Below are 22154 nucleotides of genomic sequence, written 5' to 3'. Positions count from 1 at the left end.
CTATTTACTATTCACTTTTTACTATTCAATTTAAAAAATTTACTAAATAAGTTACCAAAAATTTGAACCTCTCCTTCTAAAATTACTATAATTTTATATCCAAAATTTACATTTTTCTATCCATTAAAATTATTATTACTAATAAAATGCTAAAATTTACTATTATAAATATTTTTCATGAGTCTTACAAATTAAGCTACCAAAATTTCTTATTAATCTTTCCACATTTTATAAACTTATTATATTTTCCATTCACAAAGAAATTTATTACTATTAAGATAAATATTTTTTTATGGGTCTTACATATGTCACATAAAATGACGGAAAAGTAAAAAGAAAAATTATTGTATTTTATGATATGCATAGACAATAAATTTAACTTTATGATTTTTTAAATTTATTTTTTAAATCTAAGTGTTAGATATTGAATTGAATATTAATATCTCATAAAAGATATTTAATATGTACCTTTCCAAATTGATATAGTTGTTGTTTCTTGAATTTTGAATGAACTTAAGTTGTTGTGATTTGATTAATTAAAATGTTACTTTTTACACACATTTTGTTTTGTTAAATTTTTTATTTCAATAGTTTATGTTATATTTTGTACAATTATTTTCATAATAATCTATGTAGTACTTTTAGAAAAAAATTTAGGAAATTGTCTTTGGGTGACCAATTTGCTACGGTGAGCACCGAAATAATTTTGTTACGATTTATACTTACGCGGTAATATTATTCACTTTTTTTTTTCTTTACATCCAATTCCTATATTCCATTAAGGTGCTTATCTGATATGAATATTTTTAGTCTTTAAGTAGTATGTAATGACTTTCAATTCAATAGGGTAATTTAGTCATCTTACATGTTATTTTAAAATATAAAAACACTTTATCATTATAAATTTTAATTCTTACATTTAAATCTTAAAACCCATTTAATATAAAAACGTAAAGAAAAAACAAAACAAAAAGAATATTATCTATGGAAGTAATCACATTTATAGATACCTCTACATACAAAATAAATAAAACTTATCCGTAGTGAAGTGGACATCCAAAACAACTTATCCATTTCAATAAATTTTAAAAAAAGAATATCCGAATTGATAAATTCTAAAAATAATGATTAAAAAATGCTCTCAAATTAAACTCAATTGATAAAAAAAAGTTGTTCATGGAAAAAATATTCCAATATTTTAAAACTGATTTAATTTCCTACATTTCCAATCATTGTAAAGTTAAGATTTTATTGCTCATTTGGTATTTAATTTCTTAAAAATGGTTCTTCAATTTTTTTTAATCTTAATTTACTCACAATTTATAAAAATTGATGTAATTTGATTTTAATTTTTGAAAAATTGATGTAATTTGATTCTGATTTTTATAAAAATTAATGCGAGTTCGTCCTTTTTATCATGGATTATGAATTTTTCATCAAATTTTGTTAGAGATATTAATTTTATTTTATTTTTGTCTTTTATCTTTGGTTCGTTATTATTCTTTGTTTGTATTTTTTGTTTAGTACATATTTCTTTTATTATAAATAGAGTATCATGTGTGTATATTTTTTCTATTATATTTAACATAAGAGTATGATTTTACTATATTCAACATGGTATACAAGGTCTAAGGTTATTTTGAGATTTTCTTTTGTCGCCTCTGCCACTGCACTCGTTGATACTTGTGGCGGCGGCGTCTATCACCGCTGTCGGCGATATCACAATCAATCTATATTGTTAAGGGCACCGCAGTCTACCGTCGATGTCAGCAATGATGACATCTATTGAATGAGGTCGTTATCTGTTGTCGTCACCGTGTGTTTGAGTACCTCAATTATACTTTCTAAATTTTAGTTCTTTATGTTTTGTCCAACGTCGTTTCTTGTTAAGGAGTATGTTTCTATGTGTGTTGATGAATAAATGAGACATTCTTTTGAAGAGTCAAATATTTCATCTTCACGGTTTGTCATCAACGTTTTCACTTTTTGTCATGAATGCATTGTCATTTTCGTTGTTTACCATGAGGGAGAGTATGTTTCTATGTGATCCAATGTAGTTCCTGAAGTCTATCGCTATTCGTCACAACAGGTCTCATTCATTACCGATGACAATCTAGTCTCTATAAAGTATTATTGTTCACCACTACAAGCCGATATCCATTGTTGATAATAACTTAATCTATTGTAATTTATCGTTTTCAAATAATGATAAAGCAATATTGGTTGTCATCAGTTGTAACATCCCCATAATTATAGCATCAAACTATAATAGAGTTCTTACATCATTGATACAATAGAACAGTTGATAGAAGGAGGAATAAGAGTTTTTCCTCATTATTATACAAACCCTCACTGTTAATTCAAACTAATTACACTCCACACCTTAAAACAGAAATAAAAACATAGGTTTCATTATTAAAACTATTCTTCAGTCGATCCTCCATCTAAGGCTTGCTCCACCGGCATATCACCGACTTCTGCTCCCATCCACCGGATGATCATCGCCAATCAAATACATAACACCAAATAACAACCAAACAACAGACAAAGCAAGGGTGAGCTAATGCAATACAAAACATCATGGTAAATTAAATTAATAACCAAACTTCCATCTTATAAGTTAAATTACTCAATAATATAATAAACATACCATTATCATTCGTAAACTCCATTCATTTGGACAATCGTATGAATATTGAACTCTTAGCTAGTTCTACACTTGCAGTGGTACTTTTACTCAACTACATCCTATCCTACTCTGTCCCCAAACTGGATCTTCGGACATGGATGTACTTATTCGCTAGCTCAATTATTCTATCCTACTCTGTCCTCCAAACTGGATCTTCGGATATGAATATCACCACTGAAGCTACATCCTTCCTACTCTGTCCACTCACACTGTGGATCTTTGGTAAGGATTTTCCACTCTCCACCACATAGCTTTCTCTCTAAGTGAGATCGAGACTATTGAGAGCATAAGAATGAACCCCTAAGTCGGAGTTCCTATATTCATACGTACAGTACTTGACACAAAATCAATAAGGAGTTCCTCCTTGGAACTCTATTATACAATTTCCATTCATAAATACACATGTCAACATATTATCATCTTTAGTCATATCTCAAGAAAATAATTCTCACATACTCAGACATTTCACAACCTCACAGAAACATCACTTATTAACACATAACTCTTTATGGTCAATTAATTTGAACCATTAAGTAGTTCAAACAGCTTGGATACCCTCACCAATGGCTCTGGAAGGGTCAAAAACCCCCCATATCGACCTAAAGAACGTCTAAAACGGACATCCAAAACTCCCAAAACGTCAAAAATATCAAAACACTAAATTTGTTACGCATAACTCGCTTCAGCGAGTTAACTCATTCACTCAAGCGAATTTACTATTCCAAAATTACGAAAATTCACTTCCCGGACTATAACGACTATTCCTTCCATCATACAGATTTTCTAGACATCCAAAAACTTATCTCCCATCAACAACCCATATTCATCCAAATCTTATAAACATCTAAACTAAACATATAATTAAAAAGGCAGCGGATAATTAGTACAATCCAAAATTTCCGATCAAGACCTAGTCTCCTTTTAAATCCATAAACAGATTCAAAATCTCCGATCTATACGTATACCTAAAAACTTCCACCGATTCAAAATGCTTAATATGAACAAGATCTCTTCAAAACCATCAAAACAGAAACATATCCCAATTCCAAACCGTACATCAATTCAAAAGATACAACAGAAGCAGAATTTCATTCTAAAATCATAAAGGGAATCAAAATCCTAAACATATACCAAATTTAGATCATACAGAAACAAAAAGACTCAAGGTTAGCTCCCCTTACGGTTTTCTCCTAAGCTTGCTTTCAAACGGTTCCCCGACGTTCCTCTGCCTTAGAATTCCTTCTCGTGGCTCCAAACTTAGCTCTAAAACTTCTCTGGTCCAACGCTTTTAGGTAACAGTTCTCAGATTCAACTTAGGAATTCTCTCAGCCCCAAAACCCTCTTAAATAACCAGAAAAACGTGTTTAAATAGTAAAACGCGTTTACTGAGTCAAAACGCGTTCAAAACGCGTCCAAAACGCGTACAGCGAGTGAGTCTGATTTTGACAACTTTGTCAGTCCGGTTGAACCCCTTCCCGATGTCGGAATTACGCGTATAAGTACTCGAATCGAAGCTATTCGAGTCTACTTTCTAATCGAAAAAGAATCAACTTAATATCTAATTTGTACAATTAATTATAATTAAAATACCAAACCATGTCAAAGTTGACAGCATTGTATTTTGCATATAACTTTAACTTTTGTTACAACTTGATACATTTTTTGGTTTCTTACTCTACTAATGACCCGAGATTCACATTTTCCTTTAATTTTTCAGGGTCTTACATTCTCCCCACCTTTAAAATTTTTCGTCCTCGAAAAATACACTCTTTAATCAAATAAATGAGGATAGAAGTTCTTCATTTCTTCTTCCAATTCCCAAGTCATTTCTTGGGTCTTCTCATTCCACAATACTTTGACTGTACGAATATCCTTTCCTCTTAGTTGCTTCGCCTGAACATCAAGAATCCGTACTGGTTTTGCGTCTAATGACAAATCTTCTCTGACTTGAACGTCATCCACTTCGAGTACATGATCAGGACTTGACACATATTTCCTCAATTGAGATACGTGAAATACATTGTGCAAGTTTGCCAGTTGAGGAGGTAGTGCAATCTCATATGCTACTGGTCCAATTCTCTTGATAACTTGGAATGGACCAAGAAACTTCGGAGATAACTTCTTGGATCTGATAGCTCTCCCTACTCCAGTCATCTGAGAAACTCGTAGAAACACGTGACTTCCCACTTCAAACTCAAGAGGCCTTCGCCTATGGTCTGCATAAGACTTCTGTCTGCTCTGTGATGCCTTCATCCTTTCCTGTATCAGTTTCACCTTTTCTGTTGTTTGCTGAATCAATTCTGGTCCTAACATCACCGTTTCTCCTTCTTGGTACCAACATAGGGGTGTCTTACATCTCCTACCATACAGTGCTTCATATGGTGCCATGCCAATGCTTGCATGATAGCTGTTGTTGTAAGTGAATTCAATCAATGGTAAGACCTCATCCCAAATACCCAAGTGATCTAAAACACAAGTCCTCAACAGGTCTTCTAAGGATTGAATCGTCCTCTCAGACTGTCCATCAGTTTGTGGATGATACGCAGAGCTCATGTGTAATTTGCTACCCAACTCACGTTGTAAAGACTGCCAGAATTTCGATGTAAATCGCGGATCCCTGTCTGACACTATGCTCGATGGTATTCCATGTAGTCTCACCACTTCTTTTATATACAGTTGGGCAAGCTTCACCATAGACATCCTCAGATTCATCGCCAAGAAGTGAGCGCTCTTTGTCAACCTATCTATCACAACCCAGATAGCATCATGCCCCTTTCCTGTCCGTGGTAAATGTGTTACAAAATCCATGGCAATACTATCCCATTTCCACTCAGGTACCTCAAGCGGTTGCAACATACCCCCAGGTCGTTGATGTTCCACTTTAGCCTTTTGACATGTCAAACATGTTGATACAAATTGTGCCACATCTCTTTTCATTCCAGACCACCAGAAAGACTCCTTGAGATCTTGATACATCTTGGTCATACCAGGATGCATGCTAAGACGACTTTTATGTCCTTCTTCGAGAATCAACTTTTTCAGCTCAATATCATCTGGAATACAGACTCTGCCTCTAAATCTCAAAATACCATCAGCTCCTAACATAAATTCTCTGGCTTGATCTGTACCCAATAAACCCACCGTCTTTTGTAGCTCGGCATCTAATAATTGTTTATCTCTGACCAAACTCAACAAATCACTTGATATCACTAAGTTATTACAACTGATGAAATCGGACTTCAACTCAACATACAACTTCATATCCCTGAATTTCTCGATCAATTCTAACTCCTTTACCATCATAGTAGATACATGCACCGTCTTTCTGCTCAGAGCATCTGCTACAACATTAGCCTTACCGGGATGATATAGAAGTTCAAACTCATAATCCTTCAAAAACTCCATCCATCTTCTCTGTCTCATGTTCAATTCCTTTTGATCAAAAAGATATTTCAAACTTTTATGATCGCTGAACACTTGGAACTGTGCGCCATAAAGGTAATGCCTCCAAATCTTCAAAGCAAAAACGACGGCTGCCAACTCTAAATCATGAGTGGGGTAATTCTTCTCATGATTCTTAAGTTGTCTCGAAGCATAAGCTACCGCTTTCTTTTCCTGCATAAGTACACATCCCAGTCCTTGATATGAAGCATCACAATATACTTCGAAAGGTCTTCTTGGGTCAGGGATCACTAATACAGGAGCACTTGTCAACCTCTGCTTTAGTTCTTGAAAACTAGCTTCACATCGGTCTGTCCAAGCAAAGGGACGATCTTTACGAGTTAATTGCGTCAATGGTGACACAATCTTGGAGAATCCTTCTATGAATCTACGGTAGTACCCTGCTAATCCTACGAAGCTCCTGATCTCCGTTACGGACTTGGGTCTCTCCCATTGAAGCACAGCTTCGACCTTAGACGGATCCATAGATATTCCACCAGCCGATATGACATGTCCCAAAAATTGCACCTCTTTCATCCAAAACTCACATTTGGACAACTTGGCGTATAACTTCTTATTTCTTAACACCTCAAGAACTGATCGAAGATGATCCACGTGTTCTTCCCGAGTCTTGGAGTATATAAGAATGTCGTCTATGAAGACCACGACAAACTTATCTAAGAAAGGTCTGAATATCCTATTCATGTAGTCCATGAATACAGCGGGAGCGTTGGTTACACCAAAAGGCATAACCACGTATTCATAATGTCCATATCTGGACCTGAAAGCAGTCTTTTGTACATCCTCTGCCTTTACTAAAATCTGATGATAACCTGATCGTAGATCAATTTTCGAAAACACTTTTGCTCCATATAACTGATCCATCAAGTCGTCGATTCTTGGCAACGGATATTTGTTCTTGATAGTCAACTTATTCAGCTGCCTGTAATCCACACACAATCTGGAACTCCCATCCTTCTTCTTGACCAACAACACTGGCGCACCCCAAGGCGAAACACTTGGTCTGATAAATTGTTTTTCAAGCAAGTCTTCTATCTGCTTTTTCAATTCTACTAATTCAGCTGGAGCCATCCGATACGGAGCAATTGATACTGGTCCTGTGCCTGGTACGAGATCAATTGAGAACTCGATCTCTCTTTGAGGAGGCAGTCCCGGTACTTCTTCAGGAAACACATCCATGAAATCACTTACCACTGAGTGATCTATGCTCCTTCCACTCTGGTTAATCTCCATGTGTGTCAACACAATGAAGCAACACGACCCTTCCTGTACTTCGCGCAACAGATTCCTCGAAGATAATATCTTCGATTCTTCCTCTTGAGGAAATAACAATTTCTTTGCACCACAGTCTAAGAGAATGTGATTGGAAGTTAGCCAATCCATTCCTAAAATTACCTCTAAACCTTGTAGAGGTAAGCAGATGAGATTAACTTTAAACTGACGTCCTTCTACTACTACAGGACATCTAGTACATGCTAGAGATGTCTTAACTAAACCCGAAGCCGGAGTAGACACTATTAGGTCATACTGTAGCTCACTCACAGGCAATCCCAACTCTCGCACACAAACATCAGACACAAAGGAGTGTGTAGCTCCAGAATCAAACAAAACACAACAAGCTTTCCCAAACAATAAACAATTGCCGATGATAAGATTACCTGGCCCAGTTGCCTCTGCTCCGGTCATTGCATATACTCTGCCCACAGCCTGCGGTTTGACATCTGCCGTCTGTTGAGACTGACTAGTCGGTTGCTGAACCCTTGGTCTTCCAGATGTGGGACAATTCCTAGCAAAGTGTCCCTCCTTCCCGCAGGCATTACACTTCATATGACCAACTAACTGAGGGCAAACGGACCTATAATGTGGTCCTCCACAATTAAAGCACTTCACCACTCCAGGTTGTCCTGCTTGGCCAGATTGATGAAATGAAGGTCCTTTAAGCCCCTGGAAAGGAGGTTTAGAATAGGGCTTTCTCCTGTCTCCATGCCGGAATTTGGACCCAGATGGTCCACCAATCCTCTGGGGTGGTCTCTGCTGAAATTGCATTTCATTCTTTGTCTTTTCTAACACTTTAGCTCTCTCCACCAATGTAGGAAACTCCTTGATACATAAACCTTTGACCAGCAATTTGATATCTCCTCTCAGTCCATTTTCAAACTTCCTACACTGCCATTCTTCATCCATATCCAGAGTATGGAAGCGACTAAGATGCTTAAATTTATCGGCATATTCTGTCACAGTCATTCCCCTTTGCACTAACTGGAGAAATTCTACTTCCTTGGTATACCTTACACTGTCCGGAAAGTACTCAGCATAGAACTTATTCTGGAATAAGTTCCAAGTGATCGGTTTACCACTCCTTTCCAACAATGTTCTCGTACTGGTCCACCAATGACTGGCTTCTCCTGACAACAAATATTCAGTATAAGCCAATCTATTATCGTCTGGGCAGTTTTTGGCATTGAAAATTCTCTCCATATCTCTAAACCATTGGTCTGCTTCGTCGGCACTGGTATTGCCACAAAATTTAGCTGGATGATGTTGAAGAAAATTCTCTAGACTCCACTCTTGAATAGGAGTGGGCGGAATATAGAATGGGTCAGCGGGAGCTCTTGCACCACCGTTTATTAGTTCCACAAATTGCCTCTGGTGTGCCTCAGCTGACACCCTAGCAGCCTCCAATTGTTGTAATGCAACTGTGTTTTGTTGTATCAATGATGCATTCTGCTGTTGCATCGCCACCACAAAAGATTCCATTACTCTCACCAAATTAGAAACATCAGACTGTGCAGGTGAAGGAGAAGGAGGAGGAGGAGGTGATCTGCGTGCCATGGTTCTGTCCAAAGAGAAGAACCATTAGTCTAAAATTCAATTCCTATAATAGGAATACGCAACTAAGATCACACAACTAAGACATGGTATTTTCATCACCTACAAAATTCCTAGTGAAAGAACTGCTCTGATACCATTAATGTAACATCCCCATAATTATAGCATCAAACTATAATAGAGTTCTTACATCATTGATACAATAGAACAGTTGATAGAAGGAGGAATAAGAGTTTTTCCTCATTATTATACAAACCCTCACTGTTAATTCAAACTAATTACACTCCACACCTTAAAACAGAAATAAAAACATAGGTTTCATTATTAAAACTATTCTTCAGTCGATCCTCCATCTAAGGCTTGCTCCACCGGCATATCACCGACTTCTGCTCCCATCCACCGGATGATCATCGCCAATCAAATACATAACACCAAATAACAACCAAACAACAGACAAAGCAAGGGTGAGCTAATGCAATACAAAACATCATGGTAAATTAAATTAATAACCAAACTTCCATCTTATAAGTTAAATTACTCAATAATATAATAAACATACCATTATCATTCGTAAACTCCATTCATTCGGACAATCGTATGAATATTGAACTCTTAGCTAGTTCTACACTTGCAGTGGTACTTTTACTCAACTACATCCTATCCTACTCTGTCCCCAAACTGGATCTTCGGACATGGATGTACTTATTCGCTAGCTCAATTATTCTATCCTACTCTGTCCTCCAAACTGGATCTTCGGATATGAATATCACCACTGAAGCTACATCCTTCCTACTCTGTCCACTCACACTGTGGATCTTCGGTAAGGATTTTCCACTCTCCACCACATAGCTTTCTCTCTAAGTGAGATCGAGACTATTGAGAGCATAAGAATGAACCCCTAAGTCGGAGTTCCTATATTCATACGTACAGTACTTGACACAAAATCAATAAGGAGTTCCTCCTTGGAACTCTATTATACAATTTCCATTCATAAATACACATGTCAACATATTATCATCTTTAGTCATATCTCAAGAAAATAATTCTCACATACTCAGACATTTCACAACCTCACAGAAACATCACTTATTAACACATAACTCTTTATGGTCAATTAATTTGAACCATTAAGTAGTTCAAACAGCTTGGATACCCTCACCAATGGCTCTGGAAGGGTCAAAAACCCCCCATATCGACCTAAAGAACGTCTAAAACGGACATCCAAAACTCCCAAAACGTCAAAAATATCAAAACACTAAATTTGTTACGCATAACTCGCTTCAGCGAGTTAACTCATTCACTCAAGCGAATTTACTATTCCAAAATTACGAAAATTCACTTCCCGGACTATAACGACTATTCCTTCCATCATACAGATTTTCTAGACATCCAAAAACTTATCTCCCATCAACAACCCATATTCATCCAAATCTTATAAACATCTAAACTAAACATATAATTAAAAAGGCAGCGGATAATTAGTACAATCCAAAATTTCCGATCAAGACCTAGTCTCCTTTTAAATCCATAAACAGATTCAAAATCTCCGATCTATACGTATACCTAAAAACTTCCACCGATTCAAAATGCTTAATATGAACAAGATCTCTTCAAAACCATCAAAACAGAAACATATCCCAATTCCAAACCGTACATCAATTCAAAAGATACAACAGAAGCAGAATTTCATTCTAAAATCATAAAGGGAATCAAAATCCTAAACATATACCAAATTTAGATCATACAGAAACAAAAAGACTCAAGGTTAGCTCCCCTTACGGTTTTCTCCTAAGCTTGCTTTCAAACGGTTCCCCGACGTTCCTCTGCCTTAGAATTCCTTCTCGTGGCTCCAAACTTAGCTCTAAAACTTCTCTGGTCCAACGCTTTTAGGTAACAGTTCTCAGATTCAACTTAGGAATTCTCTCAGCCCCAAAACCCTCTTAAATAACCAGAAAAACGTGTTTAAATAGTAAAACGCGTTTACTGAGTCAAAACACGTTCAAAACGCGTCCAAAACGCGTACAGCGAGTGAGTCTGATTTTGACAACTTTGTCAGTCCGGTTGAACCCCTTCCCGATGTCGGAATTACGCGTATAAGTACTCGAATCGAAGCTATTCGAGTCTACTTTCTAATCGAAAAAGAATCAACTTAATATCTAATTTGTACAATTAATTATAATTAAAATACCAAACCATGTCAAAGTTGACAGCATTGTATTTTGCATATAACTTTAACTTTTGTTACAACTTGATACATTTTTTGGTTTCTTACTCTACTAATGACCCGAGATTCACATTTTCCTTTAATTTTTCAGGGTCTTACATCAGTTATGATAATAATATCTTTCGTCAAAGTTATATTAGTTAAAATTTCACTATTATCCACTACAATCAAAATTATCTTTATCTTTCATTTCTATTTTCTAATATTTTTTATTATTATTATAAATAAAGTAACCCACCTTTATATTTAAACGGATCCTAGTATGATACATAATTTTTTTTATATTGAACAAATTCAATACTAAAATTATTTATTTAAACTAAAAAACAAACTATTTTTATTGGATACCAATATTTTTACAATATTTTATTGACAATATTTTAACACTACATACTTATTATTCTATGATTGGTTCAAAATTACAACACAGTCAATAATAACAATCATAAACTTCATCACAGACAAATCACGTAATAATACGAAAATAATATTAAAATATTGTCAAAATAATGTTGTCATAAGCATCTCAATTTTGATAAAACATTCTTTATCTATTTTAAGAAATTTTAATGAAAATAACCCATTGTATTAATTTTCCACAAAAAAACTAAATTGTATCACTGTACACAAATTGATTAAAAATAAAAAAAAAATTGGAGAATCAATTTAATATTTTTAGACTAGACGAAATAAGTAATTAAACGTAAAATCAACTGCTGTTGATCGATGAAATTAAGGTTAGGATGAAGGGTAAAAACCATTAATTATAAATGTGATGTGAGTTAAGATTAAAAAAGGTATAATTATGTGAGTAAATGAAGTATTGGAATAGTGAGGATGAAAAAAAGAAAAAAAAGAAGAAGAAAGAATTGAAATGGTAAAGTGGGTATAGGGAAGGTTGAAGAAGGAGGAATAATTGGTATTATTGTATAGATGTAAAGGGAAAAGGTGGAATGGAATAAATAAGAAGAGAGAATGGAAGTGAAGAAGAAGAAGAGATGAGAATGGTTGAAAGTGAGAGAGAGTAAGATGCAATTCCACTGCTTTCATTCTCACCACAAACTGACACTTCCACTTCAACAAGGTCACTCTCACATCTTCTTTACCATTATCTTTTTTCCTCTCTCCTCTCTCCATCCATCTCTCTTCCCTTTTCCCTTTCCGATTAGATCTGATCCAACTCTTCCTCATCAATGGCCTCCGCTAGCCTCGGAACTGGTGGGGTCGGCAGTTCCAGGTCCGTTAACGCTGCCTTCAGGGGTTCTTCCAGTTCCGTCGATTGGCTTGGCAGAGAGATGCTCGAGATGAGATTGAGAGACCACGACGAAGACAGGGTCTGTTCACTGTTACCCTTTTTCAACTTTTTTTTTTCATTTTTTTTTAATTCAAGAAGCACCATCTCTCAATTCATCTTTTTCCTGTTCCATTCTCTTCTTCTTTAACCACTATCAAAAGTGCTCGGGACACAAACACAAGTTTTGAAACCACCTTCTCCCGAAATTTTAATTTTTTTTCCTACCGTTTTTGTTGTTTCTGTTTCAGTAGGTTTCAATTGCCCCTGGTTTATATTATGCAGGATAGTGAGCCTGACATCATCGATGGTGTGGGTGCTGAGACCGGGCACGTGATAAGAACCAGTATCGGTGGCCGAAATGGTCAATCTAAGCAGGTAAGAAAATAAATTATGGGTCATTTGGTGTTTGAGAATTCTCGAATTCTCGAGGTTCTGGAATCATGGTTGAACTGTTGACAACTGGCGAGTTCTTTCTGACAAGTTCTTTGTTTGAGTTGACAGAATGTCAGTTATATTGCAGAACACGTGGTTGGAACAGGCTCTTTTGGTGTTGTTTTTCAGGTGAGACATACCAACATAGTTTGGTTTTGATATCTTTTGTGAACCTGTGCTGTCCACGTATGACATTCTGATACCTTTTTCATTTTATCAATGCTTTTATCAGGCAAAATGTAGAGAAACGGGAGAGATTGTAGCCATCAAGAAGGTTCTCCAGGACAAGCGCTACAAGAATAGAGAGTTACAGATTATGCAAATGCTGGATCATCCAAATATTGTTGCCCTACGACATTGTTTCTTCTCAACAACTGACAAAGAAGAAGTTTACTTGAATCTTGTCCTTGAATATGTTCCTGAAACCGTGAATCGTATCGCAAGGAGCTACAGCAGGATTAACCAGCGAATGCCTTTGATATATGTAAAGCTCTATACCTACCAGGTATGTGATTGCTTGCTTCCTGTTAGATCTGGAAATGAAAAACTAAAGTTCCCCAGCTTTAGCTATGTCTGATGTGAATATTTTGAGTTCCAGTTTGACCTATGGATTTCTTTTTCTAAGGAATTGTTAAAAAAGGAAAAAATAGTGGATATTGCTTTTTGTGCATGAGAAACAGACTTGCAGAACGAAAGTGAGGGATCGTGTCATTTACACATTCTAAATCCTTATTCCTTTCTTGCCCATTTATATCTTTATTTCTTCTTTTCTCTGGTTTTGTCTGCAGATTTGCAGGGCACTTGCTTATATACATAACTGCATTGGTATATGTCACCGTGACATCAAACCTCAGAACCTACTTGTAAGATAATTCTGAGTTACGGATTTATTTGTTGTGTGGAACTTATTTTGTATACAGTATTTCTCTCATTTGTTATGATATTATTTATTATTTATTTTTAGCATTCTTATATCTGATATAAATCTACACTGAAAAAGGAAGTAGGAAGCACTAGTGAACTCCAATTAATATTTTGTGATCAACAACAATCAAGTCTTTTTCCCTTTAGGTATGGTTGACCACATGAACCAAGTGATGTCATTATGTTCTATCATAAATCATATACAAAAACAAAACATTGAACTCTAAATCCTTTTTAATGGTTTCAACTATAGCTTTTCTCAATCTCCCTTTGTCTAACACATTAACGATTGAATTGCCTTTTATCCAGCAGTATACTCTCCCAACTAGGGCTTCTACATGTCTTCTCCACACATGTTTACGCATCCCTCTTTCAATTAGTATGTTATGTTCTCAAGCAAATAATCACTCGTCTTATTCTGTTCATTTTAATTTTATTATTCTTGAAATGCATGCCTGACTGCTTGGTCCCACATCCTCCCACGTCTCTGCATGTGCGAATAAAGGTGATTCTATATTGTTAAATGTAGTCTGCTTTAATCAGTTGATGATGTCTGAATTTTCCTTTAATTTGCATTGAAGTTGATGGTTTTGTGAATGCTGGTCGTACTTTATAATTGTGTGGAAGCCCAGTCTTCATATTACTAATAACATGTCCTAACCAATTGGTCAAAGAAATTCAGTACCATGTTATGTCCAACCTCCTAAAGCTCGAGCTATTAAGTTAGAGAGGCACAAGCTGCAAAGCAATAATAGCTTGATTTTGCTAATAACATGTCCTAATCACTTAGTCAAAGAGATTCAGTACCATGTTCTGGTCCAACTTCCTAAAAGCTTGAGCGATTAAGTTAGAGAGGTTGAAGCTGCACGGCAACAATGGCTTTATTTTACCAACACTGTTAAATCTTTATGCGAAAGTCTTGTTTCATTGTTTTTCGGTTAGAATCATGTAGTAGTGATTATTTGGATTGTCAGACTTTAACTTTTTGTTAAAAAAAAATTAATATCTAGATCTTTTGGAATAAATTCTTATATAATGTGAAAGATAAGTGAAGCTTTTATAACCATTTAAGACTATGGCTTAGCAGCCTACCTGAAAGATTATAGAGTATGTAGCAAATATACTTGTATGCCATCTGTTACTATTTGTTTGACTCAAATGTATGTCATGTCAGGTGAATCCGCATACTCATCAGCTGAAACTATGTGATTTTGGTAGTGCAAAAGTGTTGGTAAGATATTGATTTAAGTGCACTGTTGGTTGATGGAAGCTACTATATTTTGTTCTTGAGTTTCATCCATATTCTTCTAATACATCCAGGTAAAAGGAGAACCAAACGTTTCTTACATCTGTTCAAGATACTACCGTGCTCCGGAACTTATATTTGGGGCCACCGAATATACAACTGCCATAGACATATGGTCTACTGGTTGCGTAATGGCTGAATTACTCCTTGGACAGGTAATGTAGTTCTTGAAAAATTGTGGCTACATTTTTCTCATTTCATCATTTATCTGTTTCATTGTGTTTTTCCTGAAGTTCAAGTTGGTTTGCAGCCATTGTTTCCTGGAGAGAGTGGAGTTGATCAGCTAGTTGAAATCATCAAGGTAAGAATTTACCTTATGGTTTTCAATTAATCTGGATTTTGCTATCCTAGATTGTGAATATATTTTTTAGATGTTATATGCACAATATATTCAGTTTGGTCCACCAGAAACGGTATATGTCCTGAGGATTTCTACATTTTCTCTGCATCCTGGCTCAAGGAAAGGAATGTATTTATTTTCTTTAGAGCAACGATTGCAGTCTTAATGTACAAATATTCTGCTACGCTTGATCTTCTTGTCTTGGTTTGAGAGAAATATACAAAACAAAAAGTAAATTTTCCTTTACTTGTACATTTTTGTAATTGAAAGTTCTCAAGTTCTTTCATTGTTCTGGTATAAAGTTTTATCGTTCACTATTCTCACAATAGAGTCATGAACAATTACATTTAATTGTTTCTATTTCAGGTTTTGGGAACTCCAACTAGGGAGGAGATAAAGTGCATGAACCCTAATTATACTGAGTTTAAGTTTCCACAGATAAAACCTCATCCATGGCACAAGGTTCTTTCTCTCATCTTCTTTCTTGCATTCTGTAACTTCCCATGACTGTAGTAATTCAGGATTTAGGTTAAATTTCCTTTGCTAATTCATTGCCTAGAACAGTGCATTTTAATCACTGTTGAACCTGTACCATGCTGATACTATGCACTTCATAAACGATATGTATGTCGATGTGGTCCATTTGATGGTATTTGCATTCTTTTTCTTGTGGGGACTCTAAGCAACTGGTATAGTTGAGTAATTGAGTTGCTAAAATTAGTCTATGGGAGGGTGATGAATTCCACATTACCATCCGGTATTTTGAATATAGTTTATTCCTACAAGTACGATATTTCACAGGGAAAATGGGAACCGAGTGTTTCATATAAACGAGAAGTAGAATCTTTTTGATACTTGTATTCTGACCCTATCCCAACACCATTTTTCAAAGTAATAGTATTATGAAAAATCATTATACTGTTGTGCATTTTTTGGGGTGGGGGTTCTTTGTGCAAGTATTTCAATATGATATTATTATAATGTAGCAGAATTTCGTGTTTTTCCCTCACAAGCAGTAGAAACTACATTTTCTTTTAATTTAGTTTTTTTCCCACTTTCTAGTTGTAGTTTAATTGTAGTTGTTGCAGGTTGATATAAATGGTTTTGGTTGTAAGTTTTTGGGCATTAAAAAGAGTTGAATATAGATCAAGGAGTCAGCCTTTTTCTGGGTTTGGTTTGTCTGCCACACTGGATATGCATGAGACTGGATTAGTGCATTAGTACTGATAGTTGTAGGTAGATAGGACAGTACGTCGTCAAAAGTTAAATTGTAATGGGCTACATTTTTAAAACATGGTCCCAGTTTCTCAATGGTTAGCGAGGGATTGAATCAATGTTATATATCAGTTCCTCTAATGTATAACATTGATTAATATTTGTGTGCACGCGTGAAGCTATTTAATTTGAGCATATGCAAAGTATTAGTAAAACAGGTGTGAATGAGAGATTTACAATGATATTATCATGATTCAATAGGTCTTTCAGAAACGTTTACCCCCGGAAGCAGTGGATCTTGTCTGTAGGTTCTTTCAGTACTCTCCCAATTTGAGATGCACTGCGGTAAGTTGAATGTCTGCAATGTTTTTATAATTTACTTTTCTCTGTTGTAAAATTGTTTGACTATTATGATGTTATGGCACTGCTGCAGTTGGAGGCTTGCATTCATCCCTTTTTTGATGAATTGAGGGACCCGAACACCCGTCTTCCTAATGGTCGACCACTTCCTCCACTTTTCAATTTTAAATCTCAGGGTGAGTTTAATTAGCTCCCGCAATCTAATAATGATGTTTCTTTGAATTAGCATAGTATGGGTTTTAGTCTTATGCTTTGGGATCTCGGGGTTACAAAGCAAATTCTGTTATATTATTTTCGTTAATTTTCTGCTTGTTCATTTATGCAGAACTTTCTGGCATACCCCCTGATGTCATCAATCTTCTTATTCCAGAGCATGCGCGTAAACAGAACTTATTTATGGCTTTGCACACTTAGCTATTTTACTCTCTAAGTTGTCGTCATTTTCTAGCAGCCTGTAAATTATCTGGTGCATCTGAGAAAAACTCCACAGAAAGAGTTCTTAGAATTATATTTTATTATATATAATATAATATATAACGTTTTTTTTTTCTTTTTGAAATTTTATTGTCAAAAGGAGTTGTTTTTCTATTCTGGTTGAGGAGACGTTTTCATGTATATTTATGTCATACGTGTGCCACTGCTTATTCGAAGCCCTCTCTCTTTTTTTTCTTTTTTCTTTTTATAAAAAAAAAGGATGATAGAATAAAGAAAACAGTTCGACAAGTAGTGGAAGATGATGAATAATCCCTCATCTGCTTCTAAGAGTAATTGGCAAAGGTCAGGCAAAGTAGAAATAGGAAATAAGAGAAAGAAATTGAGTAGAAAAGAAAAACAAAACAGAGAACAATACGCTCTGTAATAGGAACAGATATTGACACGCTTGAATGATGTTTGATCAAAGGAAAAAACTTGATGTTCTCCACACATTTTAGATTCGAAATTCACACACAGAAGATGTTATGGGGGCTTAATACAAAATACAAACTAATTCATCCACTTGCAGGATTCGTGGTGATTTTTTATCATCATATTTCCTAAATAACTTTTCCCAATCTTGTATATATCTATGATATACTCTTAGCAATAAAAGTATTTTATCATAACCTAATATTTGAAAAGCAAAATCATGCACTTTTACATTTGTTTCATTCTAAAACTCAGAACAATACGTTAATATAAAAATTATCACAAAAAGTTCACTAGTTCAAGTAAAGACAATAAATATTTAAAAAAAAAATCTCTATTAAAAACTGAGAACATCAAACTCCTAAAAATATAGAGATCGTAAGCAATATAGAAAGATAGTTAGTATAAATATATTATATACATCTTTTATCACATCAAACTTATTGTATGTTCATATAAACAGAACCACAAACTGTATTACAACAAAGTTAGCACATCAGTAACTAAATTAATATTTAATCACACAAATCTTAGTTAAAAAAAGTACAATTATTTTAAAATATTTAAACCGTTGAAGTCCAAAACAATGTAAGACCTACGAATAGTATTAAAAAACAGTTAGCACCTAAACTCGCAAAATCAGGTTAATATAAAGAGGACAATGAATTACCACATTAACTTCTGACTGGATATAACACTATAAATATTGGAAAAAAAACTTATACCTTAAATTTTTTAACCATTGAATTAAAAAATGAAAATGAAAAATATATTCGAAAATATGATCGAATAATAAACTTAGAAGAGAAGATTTGTAACAAAAAAAAAAATGAAATAGTAGTAGAGTGTTGTAGTAGGTTGTAGCGATTGTTTGTTACGATGGTTCTAGAATAAGAACACGTGGCCTCACAGAGGACGTAACATAACCCTCATCCTCTCCCAAAACCCTCCTTCTTATTTATTCTTCGTCAGCCCTTCTTCTTGGGTGGACTCTCCAACCTCACACTTACCTTTTTCATTTTCAATCTCTCTCTTTCTCCGTCCAATTATCAGATTAGGGTTTCGCCATGGCTTGCTCAAGCGCTCAAATACACGGTCTTGGAACCCCCTCCTTCGCCTCTTCCCGAACCCTATTTTTGGGTCAGAGGCTAAACACCAAGGCCTTTATCAAGGTCAAGAGTAAACCCAGGAGGCACGTTCTCCGTGTCGTCAATGAGAAGGTCGTCGGCATCGACCTTGGAACTACTAATTCCGCGGTCGCCGCCATGGAAGGCGGGAAACCCACTATTATCACCAACGCCGAGGGCCAAAGAACTACCCCCTCAGTTGTCGCATACACTAAGAATGGCGACAGACTCGTCGGCCAAATCGCCAAGCGTCAGGCCGTCGTTAACCCGGAGAACACTTTCTTCTCCGTCAAGAGGTTCATTGGCAGGAAGATGTCCGAGGTGGACGAGGAGTCCAAGCAGGTCTCATACAGAGTCATCAGAGATGACAACGGCAACGTCAAACTCGACTGCCCCGCCATTGGTAAACAGTTCGCCGCCGAGGAAATTTCTGCCCAGGTCACCTTTCTCTTTCTTTCCTTTCTATTTTCTCATATTCAGTGTTACTTGCCGGGTTGTTGTGATATTGATACCCACTTGTGCGCTGTGTAGGTCTTGAGGAAGCTTGTGGACGATGCTTCCAAGTTTTTGAACGATAAAGTGACCAAGGCTGTTGTCACTGTCCCTGCTTATTTTAATGACTCGCAAAGGACTGCTACCAAGGATGCCGGTAGGATTGCTGGTCTAGAGGTTCTCAGGATTATCAACGAACCCACTGCTGCATCCTTGGCCTATGGCTTCGAAAGGAAAAACAATGAAACTATCTTAGTCTTTGACCTTGGAGGTGGTACCTTTGATGTCTCGGTGCTTGAGGTTGGCGACGGAGTGTTTGAGGTGCTGTCTACTTCTGGGGACACACATCTTGGTGGTGATGACTTTGATAAGGTTGTCCTTGTTTCTGATCTGAGAATTGTAGAAAATTTTGTTAATTGTGGTTTGCTGACTGACTGTTTTCTGTTGCGTCTTTTTTTGGCTATAGAGAATTGTTGACTGGTTGGCTTCCAATTTCAAGAAAGATGAAGGCATAGACCTTCTAAAAGACAAACAAGCTCTTCAGCGTCTCACCGAGACAGCAGAGAAAGCTAAAATGGATCTCTCATCATTGAGTCAAACTAACATAAGGTGTTTACCTTTCTCGTTTTGGCTGACATCTACTACAGACGTTCTTGTATTCTTTTTCATTGCATTTTATGACTTCTTGTGCTAATTAAGCAAACCACTGAGATATTGTGCCTATTTTTCAGTTTACCATTCATTACTGCTACAGCAGACGGTCCCAAACATATCGAGACAACTCTTACAAGGGCTAAATTCGAGGAATTGAGTTCAGATCTTCTTGACAGGTAACGATAGGTTTGAAATGCTTTGAATTTGAATGGATGATAAACATAAGATTTTTGCTGTTTTCACTAAAAGCACTCAGTTTTAATGGATGCCAAGCATAAGATTTTCCTGCTTTCACTAAAGCGGAACAAAATGGTACAAGCTGTCTAACCATGGTTGTACTTGTATGAATTGTGTTTCAGGCTAAGGACACCAGTTGAAAACTCATTGAGGGATGCAAAACTCTCATTTAAGGATCTTGATGAGGTTATCCTTGTGGGTGGGTCAACCCGTATTCCAGCCGTTCAGGAGCTTGTAAAGAAGTTGACTGGCAAGGACCCGAATGTCACTGTCAATCCTGATGAAGTGGTTGCCCTTGGAGCTGCAGTTCAGGTGACATTTAGCTATAATCTTTGTAGAATCCCTTATTTGAAGGGAACGAGGAGGGGGACAGAGAATGTCTCTATGCTTTGTAGAGTCTTTAGCAATTTTTTATTTTCATACTAGTATTCTATTATCATTGACCATTTTTTTCCATAATTTGTGCTTTTAGGCTGGTGTGTTGGCTGGAGACGTCAGCGACATTGTGCTGTTGGATGTCACTCCATTATCTTTGGGTCTGGAAACTCTAGGTGGTGTGATGACAAAAATTATCCCTAGAAACACCACTCTTCCAACATCGAAGTCCGAGGTTTTCTCTACCGCTGCCGATGGACAGACCAGTGTAGAGATCAATGTTCTCCAAGGGGAAAGAGAATTTGTTCGAGACAATAAGTCACTTGGTAGCTTCCGTCTGGATGGTATCCCCCCTGCACCTCGGGGAGTTCCTCAGATCGAGGTGAAGTTTGATATTGATGCCAATGGCATTCTATCGGTCGCCGCGATTGACAAAGGCACGGGGAAGAAGCAAGATATTACCATTACTGGTGCTAGCACCTTACCTTCAGATGAGGTATCCACTATAGTTGACAGTCTTGTATAGCCTTTGCATATTGTGTTTGTTTTTGTTGCCAGGTGCTTCTTTTGTATTAATTATATGAAAGAAACGCCAATTTTATGATTATGGGAGGGGGTTTAGAGGTGGGAATGCTTACTGCTGTGTGCGGAATGAAATACAGGTGGAGAGAATGGTGAAGGAAGCTGAGAAATTTTCAAAGGAAGACAAAGAGAAGAGGGACGCTATTGACACTAAGAATCAGGCAGATTCTGTGGTGTACCAGACAGAGAAACAATTGAAAGAGCTTGGAGACAAGGTCCCTGGACCTGTGAAAGAGAAGGTTGAAGCAAAACTAGGGGAGCTTAAAGACGCAATTTCTGGGGGTTCGACACAAGCTATTAAGGATGCCATGGCTGCCCTCAATCAGGAAGTTATGCAGCTTGGTCAGTCCCTTTACAACCAGCCAGGAGCTGCTGGCACAGGAGGCCCTACTCCCCCACCTGGTGCCGATGCTGGCCCCTCAGAATCTTCCGGCAAGGGACCGGACGGTGATGTCATAGATGCTGATTTCACCGACTCAAAATGAAACTAGTTACCTATAGAGTTTATTGTTAGTATTTCCCCCCAAATTCTTAATGATTTTTGTCAATGGAGAGTGGGTGCGTATTTCCTCTAAAAAATTAGACACGGATTTTGTAGGTGCTCATTGATGCTCGCGTACACTGGAATTTTGTCTTAAATATATTTTTTGCTATTTGTTAAGGATTATTTGTTTATTACGTTCGGTTTATTTTATTTTTCCCAGTT

At 36.4% G+C, this 22154-nt stretch overlaps 2 protein-coding genes and 2 long non-coding RNA genes across 4 annotated transcripts; 2 read left to right on the top strand and 2 right to left on the bottom strand.

Moving 5' to 3' along the window:
• Positions 1 to 2241: 2241 nt before the first annotated feature.
• Positions 2242 to 4996, bottom strand: LOC128197391 (uncharacterized). Its single transcript, XR_008249922.1, has 2 exons — positions 3871 to 4996; positions 2242 to 2477 (listed from the first exon to the last, which is right to left on the bottom strand). It is a non-coding gene; the product is annotated as an uncharacterized LOC128197391 (long non-coding RNA).
• A 4146-nt stretch (positions 4997 to 9142) lies between these two features.
• Positions 9143 to 10897, bottom strand: LOC128197390 (uncharacterized). The gene is made up of 2 exons (XR_008249921.1): positions 10760 to 10897; positions 9143 to 9366 (listed from the first exon to the last, which is right to left on the bottom strand). It is a non-coding gene; the product is annotated as an uncharacterized LOC128197390 (long non-coding RNA).
• A 1177-nt stretch (positions 10898 to 12074) lies between these two features.
• LOC108330760 (shaggy-related protein kinase kappa) lies at positions 12075 to 17634 on the top strand. The gene is made up of 12 exons (XM_017565305.2): positions 12075 to 12538; positions 12781 to 12873; positions 13000 to 13059; positions 13163 to 13435; positions 13719 to 13793; positions 15029 to 15085; positions 15175 to 15315; positions 15411 to 15461; positions 15867 to 15962; positions 16977 to 17060; positions 17149 to 17251; positions 17401 to 17634. The coding sequence occupies exons 1-12, from the start codon at positions 12398 to 12400 to the stop codon at positions 17487 to 17489; spliced, it is 1263 nt and encodes a 420-aa protein (XP_017420794.1). The 5' UTR covers positions 12075 to 12397; the 3' UTR covers positions 17490 to 17634.
• Positions 17635 to 18940: 1306 nt separating this feature from the next.
• Positions 18941 to 22109, top strand: LOC108330741 (stromal 70 kDa heat shock-related protein, chloroplastic). The gene is made up of 7 exons (XM_017565271.2): positions 18941 to 19546; positions 19640 to 19972; positions 20067 to 20209; positions 20332 to 20430; positions 20614 to 20803; positions 20964 to 21362; positions 21529 to 22109. The coding sequence occupies exons 1-7, from the start codon at positions 19049 to 19051 to the stop codon at positions 21931 to 21933; spliced, it is 2067 nt and encodes a 688-aa protein (XP_017420760.1). The 5' UTR covers positions 18941 to 19048; the 3' UTR covers positions 21934 to 22109.
• The last annotated feature ends 45 nt before the right edge of the window (positions 22110 to 22154 follow it).

Source organism: Vigna angularis, chromosome 6, assembly GCF_016808095.1.
Source record: "Vigna angularis cultivar LongXiaoDou No.4 chromosome 6, ASM1680809v1, whole genome shotgun sequence".
In the NCBI taxonomy this organism is placed as follows: domain Eukaryota; kingdom Viridiplantae; phylum Streptophyta; class Magnoliopsida; order Fabales; family Fabaceae; genus Vigna; species Vigna angularis.
This window is presented reverse-complemented; position numbering and strand designations above follow the sequence as displayed.